General features: G+C 63.9%; 1 protein-coding gene across 4 annotated transcripts in view; it reads left to right on the top strand.

Annotated features, from left to right (window-relative positions):
- Window positions 1-2000: 2000 nt before the first annotated feature.
- VAV2 (vav guanine nucleotide exchange factor 2) overlaps window positions 2001-10341 on the top strand; it is a gene marked incomplete at its 5' end in the record, with an annotated part of 176320 nt that continues 167979 nt past the window's right edge. For all 4 annotated transcript variants that reach the window (XM_082655862.1, XM_082655861.1, XM_082655860.1 and 1 more), the window contains one exon: window positions 2001-2204. In XM_082655862.1, the coding sequence (XP_082511988.1) occupies window positions 2001-2204 (204 nt within the window). The remainder of the gene's footprint in view (window positions 2205-10341) is intronic.

Genomic DNA, 10341 nt, shown 5'->3' with positions numbered 1-10341 from the left:
GGCTCTGTCCCCCACTTTGTGATTTCTCGGGGTGATGCTAGAAGAAGCCGCCTGCTGCCGCGGGGTCATCTCCTTTTGTCTCGGGCAAGGCAGGCTCGATCTCACCCGTCTGAGGCAGGCTCCTTCCTGTCCGTGTTCAAGAAGGTGCCGCACCCGTTTCCTCGGAGGAAGGATGCCTGGACAGGAACTTGGAGCTCACCAGTCACTTGGCCTGATTTTACTCCTGCCAGAGTCTGGGGTGTGCTCTGGGAGCCCAGCCCCTCCTCCGCTCCTCTCTGTGGGCCAGAACCTTGCCTGGGTCCCCATGCTTCCTCCTCAGTTTGGGAAGGGGCCAGCCTGACTCTCTGCAGAGGCCACTGCCCAGAACAGAGGGCTCAGGGGACCCTCACTGGGCTCGCAATGAGGTAGGGGTGTCACCCTGCTCTGGCTCCTGCCCCACGAATGCCAAAGGAAGAGGGGAACTGGGCCATAGGGGCGGCTGCCGGGTGCTGCCCCAGGGTTCAACCCAAGTGTGTGGGGATGCTCAGAGACTGGTCACCCCCAGGCTCACCCCATGACTGAGCCAGTCTTAGAGGGGGGATCAGACTTGCCTAGGGTCACCCGGCTGAGAGCCCAGGGCTCCTAACAGCTGAGCCAGGACCCATATCATTTCGTCGCCAGATGGGCTCTTTATGTTCTAGAAGCCCTCCCACTGTCACAGGCCAGAGAACACTGCCCACCCCCTCCCGGAGGGCGTGGCCCAGGAAGGAGTTCAAGGCTCGGTCAGTAGACCCCGCAGCCAGCATGGAGGCGGGCGCTACCCAGGGCCGGCTCTGGCCGCATCTCTTTCCCTCTCTCCCACTTAACTTATGTCACATCTTCCATCTCGGACGCCAGGATTTGCCCTCTGGGCAGCTGCAAGTGGCAGGCCTCTGGGTTTCAAAACAGGCGAATCCCGGCCTTTGTGCGAGGTCGGGGGGCTTCCTGCGGGTCCCTAGCCAGCGCACAGGATAGGCAGGGGATCTGGGCGAGTCCCCGGCCCGTGTGCCTCCCGCCTCGAGTTCTCCCGTGGGGACCGCCTGGTGGACCGAGAGGGCGCGGGACGACTCCGCGCAGTCGGTGCCCCCTCCAGGGTCTGTCCTTCCCGAAGGACCGTGCAGAGGCCCCCCAGAGCGACAGGGGCCACCTCCTGAGCTCCTCCTGAAACGCAGGAGAGACGCAGAAACAACGACCGACCATCACTCCACAGGCGAGGTCGCGCGCCCCGGGTGCAGAGCTTCCTCAAAATCTTGGTGCCCCTCGCAGAAGTCGGCGGACCCCGGGCTCCGGCCGCGCCGCAACCCCCGCCCTCTGCAACTTTTGTGAGCGGCAGCCGGGCAGGAAGTGGGGGGGGGGCGGGCGGGGGCGGTGCCAGGCGAGCGCGCCGGCCCCGCCCCCACCCCGCCAGTGGCCGCGCCCCCGCGCCCCCCGCGCCCCCCGCGCCCTGGAGCTGCGGAGCCGCGGAGTCGGAGCCCCGGGCGTGGAGCGCTGAGCGCGAAGGCGGGGCGAACAAAGCGGCGGCGGCGGCGAGGGCGGCCCAGGCCCCGGACGCGCGGAGCAGACGACCCGCCGGGCCTTTGTCTCGGGCGGGGCAGAAGCTTCGGCGGCCGCGGAGCGCCCCGAGCGCAGAATGCGGCGCCCGGCGGGGCGGATCGCGGGGCGCTGCGGTGGCGGGCTGCGCGGAGGCCGGCCCGGGGCCCGGGGGGTCTTGTGTGTGTGAAGCGGGGGTCCGACGCGCTGCCCGGCGGCTGCCCCACGGCCGCACGTGGGCGGGAGCTGCGGCGCGCTAGGAGCCGGAGGAGGAAGAGGAGGGACGCGCGGCGGCGCAGCGGAGACCCGGGGCCGCCCGCGCGAAGCCCCGCCCCGGCCGCCGAGCCCCGCGCGGGCGGGCGGGATGCCCCGCGGCCGCTGCACTTCGGCCGGAACGCTGCCCTGAGCCGGCCGGCCCAGCGAGCGGCGGGCGGGTGGGCGCCGCGGGCGCCATGGAGCAGTGGCGGCAGTGCGGCCGCTGGCTCATCGACTGCAAGGTCCTGCCGCCCAACCACCGGGTCGTGTGGCCCTCGGCCGTGGTCTTCGACCTGGCCCAGGCGCTGCGCGACGGCGTCCTCCTGTGCCAGCTGCTGCACAACCTCTCCCCCGGCTCCATCGACCTCAAGGACGTCAACTTCCGGCCGCAGATGTCCCAGGTGAGGGTCCGGGCGCGCCGGGAGGGGCCCTGGTTTGCGGTCCCGGGACCCCGGTCAGAGCGGCTGGCTCGGGGACGTCGGCAGGCGGCGGGACGGTGAGCGGAGCGGCGGCGTGCCCCGGGCCTCGGAACCGGCTCCTCCGAGGGGCGACCCCGGGAGGCACGAAGTTGGCAAAGTGCCCCAAGCCTGGGCTGCGCCTCCGCCGCCTCCGGGCCCTGCCTGGGAGCACCCGCTGCTGGGCCTGCGCCTCCCGGGGTGAGGGGCGCTCGAACCCCGGCGGGGCGCTCACCACTGCCGCCCCCTCTCCCGGGCCTGGGCCCCGGGAAGCAGCGAGTGCCCCCCCCCCCGCCCCGCCCCGCCGCCGACCCCAGGATCCCGCCGAGCCGGTGGCCTCGTCAGGTGTAAGGTCCCTGGCTTCGCGCCTGGTGGCTGGACGCCCTGGAAGACAGGGGCTCGGGGCGCGGCGGGAGGGGCCCGGCGGGGCGGGGAGCCGGGAGCCCTGGGCTGGGGGCACCGCCCCCTCGCCGGCCTCAGCCTCCTCCCGAACCCTTTGGGGGGGGGCAAGCAGGGCCAGTCCCCCAGGGTCGCGCGACTTGGTGGGAACAGGAGCCCCTCATGCTTCCCTGTTCCCTCCAGTGTGGCCTTTGTCGCGGCCGAGGCGCATGTGGCTGCCGGGCGGGCAGGAAAATGTCTGCTTGGCCGGCGGGCGCTGCCTTTCGTGGCCCCTTAGAGGGAACTTGGCGAAGACTTAAGCAGAGTGGAGGCTGCTGTCCTACCCCCCCACTCCGGGTTCCGCGACCCCCACCCCAGCACCTCTGAAGGGGCCCTGGGTGCCCAGCGGGGCCAGGGGCCACCCCAGGTCTCCCAGGAGCAACCTTCCTGCTCACCCCACAGCCCCTTCTTCTGTGACCCTCTGGCCTTCACAAGCCAGTGACAGCTGAAACGGGCTGGGGGGAGGGGGATGGAGTGAGTCACTGCTTTTCCAGGCTGGACTGCGTGGCCTCTGCCCTTTGGCTGTGACCGCATTTCCAAGGAGATGGGGGCATTCCCCCCCTTCAGGGAGGATGGGGGTGGCCGCTGACCAAGAAGAGTCTTGAGGGGACGGGGGCAGGGGGCCACCCTCCCACTCCACGGGAAGCGGACGGCCCAGGGAGGGAGCCCTGGCCTGCCGTCTGGTCCCCAGGTCCCACTGAAGCCAGAACTATTCTGGGCCCTCTCAGTGCTAAGTAGTCCGAGTTCCCGGGGCCGGGTGCCCTCAGATCCAGTCCTCTCCTCTGCCCTCACCCCCCGGGGGCTGGGACATACTTACCCCATTTTGCAGCTGGGGGAACTGAGGGTGTTGGAGCCGCTGAGGGCAGAGCTGGGGCTTGAGCGGGAGTGTCTGCCTCTGGCTGTGAGCTGCAGGGGCTGCCCAGGCTTGCTGGCTCCTGGCTGACTGGTAGAGAGCCTGGGGCCCAGGGCACGGCCGGGGGTGGCTGGGGGTGTTGGCTGGGTCCCGGAGCTGCCCCTCCCAGCTGTGTTTGGCCAGGAAGGGGGAGAGGGCGCGCTGGCTGTGGTAGGTGGCCTGGCTCAGCCCCTGCGCTTCCTGGGGTCCCTGGAGCCATCCTTGGGCCAGCAACGCTGACCCGGCACAGCCTCCTTGAGCCCCCCTGCTCCAGCCCGGATGAAGGAGTGTCGGGGGGCTGGGCGGTAGGGAGACCCGGATGGGCGAGTGTCTGTGTCTTCATGGCCACGTGCTCTTATTGAAACCTGGCACTGTCACCTCCCTGGAGTGACCGCTTTGGGGGCCTCAGTTTCCCAATCTATGTAATGATGACAGTACTAGTGGCTGCCTCATAGCCAGGTTGTGAGGACTCAGTGAGAGGAGGGTAGAGAACATCCTCAGTGCTGCGCTGGGTGAACGTTAGAGATCTTATCTGGGCAGGTGTGGCCCCTGGTGTCTGAGGGCTGGTCTCCCCTGCCTGTCCTCTTACGGAGGGTGGGGCTGGTCACACCCATCTTTGTGTGTCTCTTGCTGGTACAGGGATGGCTGAGTTAAGGCGCATGGCCCCATCTGTGTATTCACGATTAAACAATTCTCTTGACCATGTATGGCCGTGCAGGGTTGGGGAGAGGAACATGGCGGTCTATCTGTGTGGCTTTCTTTGCTGTCTGGGGAGCTTCCCTCCAAGGAGGAGGGGAGACGACGTGGTCCTCCTGGTCCGTGGTGGTGGCATCACGAGAAGAATCACGGCTGCCTTTTCTTATCCACCTGCCCTGAGCGAGTCATGATTCTGGGAGGCGTATGTCCCCGCTGTTCCATGAATGAGACAGCTACAGCTCAGAGAGGTCAAGCGACTCACCCCACGTCACACAGGTAGTAAGTGGTAAAACTAACACCTGGACTTAGGGCTCCCTTCCAGGACCGTGTATTTCAGAAGCCTTCCCTCTGCTGTCTCGCTGAGTTTCTGAGGGGTGCTCCTGGCCCACTCCTCAGGGTGTTCACGGTGTGTGTCTGTTTCCATGGGTTGGATGGGGTGGGGAGCGCGTGCCTGTTTCCTGGGGGATCTGGACACTTTGCTGGCGAGTGGGCAGGGCCCTTCCATCTTCCTGCTGTCACTCTGTGCCCTCACGTGGACCCGTCCAGCTCAGAGGCCTTGCCTGACGTCCCCTCGTTCCAGAATGCCGCTCTGGCTTCTCCTGTGACCGGTGACATCCTGTTTTCCAAGGATCGCGCGTCGAGTGCCCCTCCCGTTTGCTGCGTGGATCTCAGCTGGGTTATTGGCCCCAAAGGCGCATAATAGCCACGCACATTTACCGAGCATCTGCTGTGTATAGAGCCAGGTGCTAGGAAGGGTTCACAGGCAGATCCAAGTTGCCCCTTGTCCTGCCCTTCTGGATCTGGTCGGGTGTGCTTTATTTTTTTTTATCCAGAATGCCTGGCAGCCACGTTGGGTTTAATTAAAGTAATTCGGTGCGGCCAGATCTGCTGATCCTAATAGGAGACCGCGTGCGTCTGGGACAGCTTCAGTTACGAGGTCCTGAGGTTGCTGATGCCGGCAGACGGCCCTTGCGTTTGGTCTGCAATCTGAATCTTTAGGGCACCACCCGCCCAGCCTCTTGCCCCCCCACCCCGGCAGGCCTCCTCTCCGTAGAACAAGGCTGGGAAGCTCGTCTGCAGGGACACGGCAGAGAGAGCTCCCCCATGCCCACACCTCCAGCTTCAAGTCCTTCCCGTCCCTGCCTTGTGCCGACGTTCCAGCCTGCGCCCCCCTCCCCTAAGCCTTTTCCATCAGGGTCCATCGTGTGCCGGGCCCATGCTGGAAGACTACCCCTCCTTTTGTCCTGGTTCTTCCTGTAGGAGCTAGTCTAGTGGCTGCCTCCTCTAGGAAGCCTCCTCTGATTTCACTCTTCTCCCATCCTGAAGCGTTGCGAGCCTGGCCCTTGACCTGCCCCCCACCCGTGAACCGGGTATGTACCTCTAACCCTGCGTTTTGCACACTTTGCTTTAGTAAACAAGCGTCCCTCGGAGCCACGCTCGTAGCTCACTGTCCTGAACCCAGGACGGTGAATCCCTCCCCCTCCGGACTGGTGTGAGCCCTCCCGAGGGGTCTCCGGGTCCCGCCGAGCCGGGCCTCCCTTTGCTGCCGTGTCATTCCGGTCCTTCCTTCGAGGAATAATTGCGAGCCCCTGCGCTGCCAGGCAAGGGCCCAGTCCCTGCTCTGAGATGCTTTCAGGTGAGCAGGACACACAACAGGTTGTTGAGGTGCCTGTGGATGAGGAAGTGGCCTTTAAGTGTCCTGAGAGCTCCCAAGTGCAGGCAGGGGGACGCGGTTCCTGAGGCCAGGGGGTGTGATGCCTGGGCTGCCGGGGAGCAGGGACATGGAGGCCGATTCCAGCGGAAACTAGGACGCCTTTTCTTTTCAAGTCAGGTTTTGTTTTTGCTTTTTTTTTTAGATTTAATTTATTCATTTATTTATTGGCTGCTCTGAGTCTTCCGTGGCTGTGCGCGGGCTTTCTCTAGTTGTCGAGGGCTGCTCATCGTGGTGGCTTCTCTTGTTACGGAGCACAGGCTCCAGGCACGCGGGCTTCAGTAGTTGTGGCACACGGGCTCTAGAGCGCAGGCTCAGTAGTTGTGGCACACGGGCTTAGTTGCTCCGCAGCATGTGGCATCTTCCCGGACCAGGGATGGAACCCGTGTCCCCTGCACTGGCAGGTGGATTCTTAACCACTGCACCACCAGGGAAGCCCCAGGTTTCGTTTTAAGTGTGAACACATCTTGACACCCGAGAGTAAGTTGGTGCCCTGCACCCTCACATGTTTCCTACAGAAGAAGGTCCCCTCTGCAGCCACAGAGCGGCCACCTGAACCCGGAAAACAGTGGGGATGGTGCCGCCTTGGAATCCACTCGAGCTTCAGCGCGTGTATCCACAAATGCCCATTTCAGCAAATGGTCCACCTGGGGGCTGGGGCGGCCCCTCCGCCTCACCTTGATTTTCCCGACCTGGATGCCTTTGAAGGCGACAGGCCCCTTTTGTTGCAGAATGTCCCTCCCTTTGGGTTCATCTGCCGTTTCCTTGCGTTGGATTCAGGCTTTGCACCCGGAGCGGGTGGAGTGAGCACACCGTTGCCTTCTCCTGGCATCCTGTCTAGCAGGTGGCACGTGGTTTCCAAGCGTCCCCTTGCTGGGGGTGTTGGCTGTAATCGCTTGATGCTGGCGCTGTTTGCCGGACGGCTGCGCCACGAGGGCCCTCCAATCCCCCTTGTAGGTCACGAGTATTCTTGAGAAGGTGCTTTGAGACAGTGACAGGATCAGTCCTCCCTCCCTCCCTCCTTCCCTCGTCCCTTCCTCTTTTCGTCTACCACTGTGGACTGTGGCTTCCTATCCTATTCCACAGATTCTCATCTGTTACCGTCACTCTTTATTTTGACGCTCAGATGGTCTCAGGTCTGACCAGTGGCAACTGCTTCAGGCTGCTTCCGTGTGTCTTTTTGACACGTTCCCATCATTTTGTGAGCTCTGTCTCCTTCCTGGCACAAGATATCTGAGCTCATCTTGTATTTTATTTTGTCCAGCTCTGGAATCAGCCGTTTGTGGAAGGAGCTCCGGGTCCGCAGCGCAGAGGCATATGTAGAAACCAGGATCTGGGTGTAGGTGCACCTGTGCTGGGGTGTCTCAGCCCTGAGACCTGGGCAGTGTGCACCTCTGAGTTAACCCAGGCGTGTGTGTGTGTGTCCCCGTCTGTGTGCTGCATGTGTTCACACTTGTACTTCTGTCTGTATCAGTGCTGTCAAGTAGAAAATGTGTGGGTTGCATCTGTCTCTTAAAATTCCTGGTGGTCATATTGAAGAAGTGAAAAGAACTGTGTAATGTTAATTCTAATAATACATTTTATGTAATCCATGATCAAGGGGGCAGAAATCAGATCTGCGGGGGTGAAGAAATCATATTCTTTTTATGCATCAAGCACAGATGTACCCAGATAAAAGAACAGTACAGGACAGATATACAGAACATCTGTGGTATTAAAATTTCACCCGGGGAGGGCGATTAAGACAATGCCTGGAAAGGCTCCTTAGGGGGGGTGATACTGACAAGAAGATTGAGAGACGCTGATTTCCCGAATATTAGCATTTCCGGGCGGCAGGGTTTGTGGCACCCAGTTTGTGCAGCAGGGGGTGGGGATGGGGGAGGGGAGAGCAGAGGCCGGTGGACCGGGGTCTCGTCTTTAGCGCTGACCTGCTGGCTGGAGGGTCACTGGCAGGGCTGTGTGGGGCAGGGTCCGAGGTTGGGTCTGGAGCTGGCAGGGAAGGCCGTCGGGCATCGCCTGCCCAGGTCATGGGTGGGCGCAAGCTGGCGTTGGTGGAATGTGGTTGGTTTGTGCCACGTGTGCTGATGACAGAAACCTGGCTTTGGCGTGGGCTGCCGGGGTGGAACGGCGAAGAATGCTGTGTTGGGTGGGGAGTCCGTCGTGAGGGGCAGCCCTCATCTGTCTGTGGTCTGGGCCCTGGAAATGGGGCGTCTCCGTGCCGGGAATGGGGGCCCTGCTGCGCGTGGGCCCAGGGCCTGACAAGGTGAGGAGGCACAAGGTGACCCCCCCCGCCCCGGTGCCTCATCTCAGCCCGTTGCTGCCATGAGGTCCACGTGACCGAGGATGTCGCCTCCCCGGCAGGGCGGTGCCCTCCAGCCCCTGCCTCCTGTCCCCGTGTCCAGGCCACGTCTGTGGCTGCATCTTCCCAGGACAGGGCAGACGCCCTGCAGCCCTACCACTGAGACCCTGCCAGGTGGACCTCCCTCCCGACTGCCCCTTGAATCCAACTGCTTCTCCCCTGGCGCCCAGCCGGCAGCCACCACCCACTCCCAGAGCAGGGGTGGGCAGACGTTATCTGTCGAGGGCCAGGCAGTAGATGTTTCAGGCCCCGTGGGCCAGACGGTCCTGTCGCGGGTACGCACCTCGGCCCTCATTGTGCCGAGGCAGCGCTGATGATCTGTGAACGAGCGAGGGGCTGTGCACCAACATGTATTCGTGAAGGATGACACGTGAATTGCATATATTTTCCACATGTCACGAAATACTGTTCTCTTTCTCCCCAGCCATTTGAAAACGTAAACACCTTTCTTAGCCTGTAGGCTGGGTGGAACCAGGCAGTGGGCCGGTTCGCTGCCGCTTGTCTGCTCAGAGCCCTTCCCGGGGCCTGCGAAGGTGTCCTGGTCCCCGGGGCTCCCCCCTCCCTGTTCCCATTGCGCTTGGCAGTCGCGTCTCCGTTTGTATCCAGAGCCCTTGGCATGGGCTCATGAGACAGGAAGTGGTCCATGGAACAAAGCGTCCTCACCACTTCCCTGGTGCCAGAAAATGTGCTGAGCCCCGTGGGGTGACCTCCTCTCGGCCCCGGAGCACGCGTGGCTGAGGCCGTGCTCTCAGCCCGATGAGCTGCCTGAGATGGCAGTGGAGGGGGCCACGCTCGGCCACTCGGCTGCCGTGAGGATCCTGGTGCTGACGTGTCACCGGCCTGGCTGAGCCTCGCTCTCCCTGCCTGGAAAGGGGGTGACGGTGGCCACCTGCGTGGGCCTCCCACCAGGCCCGCGAAGTCTCAGAACACTGCGCCTCCACCCCACGCCCGGCTGGCCGGCTTGCTCCTGCTGGCCGGACCCTGGCCCCGGCTCGCTGCCTGCCTCTTGGGCCAGCTGCCTTCCCCCGTCCACCTGGCCTCACCTTGCCTCTGGCGGCCCAGCTGCTGCAGAGCCTCGTGGGATGCCAGGGGGCCCAGGGCTTGCCTCTCCCTCCTTCCCTAGCCCCTAAGCCCCTCCCACTCGGCCCCAGGTAGGGGGAGTGGGGAGGGGAAGGACGGAGGATCCTTGGCCCAGGAGTGGAGGGGCCCAGGGTTGGTGGACCGCAGCGCTGCCCCTTCCTCTGGGGGTGACCGGGGACTCCTGCCGGAAGGGGTCTCACACGCTCTCTCTGCCGCTTCCTTCCGAGGAGCTCCTGGGCTGGATGGGACGGGACTTGCTGTCCCGTGCGGGGCTGTGCTGGTCCTCAGCAGGTGCGGATGTTTGGATCCCTGGGGGCAGAGACCTCGGAGGGCTTCGTGGAGGAGGTGGCACTTGAGCTGCTGGTGAAAACTGGACGCCTTTAGGTAACTAAAGGTTGGAGATGGGTGGTTGCTTCAGGGATGGGGCTCTGTGGGGGCAGAAGCTGGGGTGGGGGGGTTCCCACTCTGCCCCCCAGGCAGATCGCTGCTGCCTGGCCATGCCCTGTCCTGACAAACTTTGTTCCCTGGCAGCCCAGCCAGGGCGCCTCCCCTGGGCCTGGGGAGACCCTGTGAGGCACTGGGTTGGGTGGCCGTGCCCCCTGTCAATGGAGAGGTGACAGGCTGGCCTGGGGGCGCACAGCTGCGTGGGGGCCGAGGCCTCTCGCCAATCCGCCCAGGTCTCTTGGAGCCTGGCGTGCCCTTCGCTTCGCTCCTCCCTTCGCCCACAGAGCAGCCTTGGCACGATCCTCCGTGGGTGAGCAGGCTGGGGGGCCGCGCAGTGCCCGAGTCCAGACATGGCTGGGCTGGCTGGCTCGGCCTTCCCCTCACCCGCTCCCAGGCAGCTGGGGGAGGGTCACTCCATCATTTACTCAAAGTCCCATCTGCCTACGGGCCTTGGGCAGAAGAG

Source organism: Grampus griseus (assembly GCF_964374135.1).
Source record: "Grampus griseus genome assembly, chromosome: 6".
Taxonomy (NCBI): Eukaryota; Metazoa; Chordata; class Mammalia; order Artiodactyla; family Delphinidae; genus Grampus; species Grampus griseus.
This window is presented reverse-complemented; position numbering and strand designations above follow the sequence as displayed.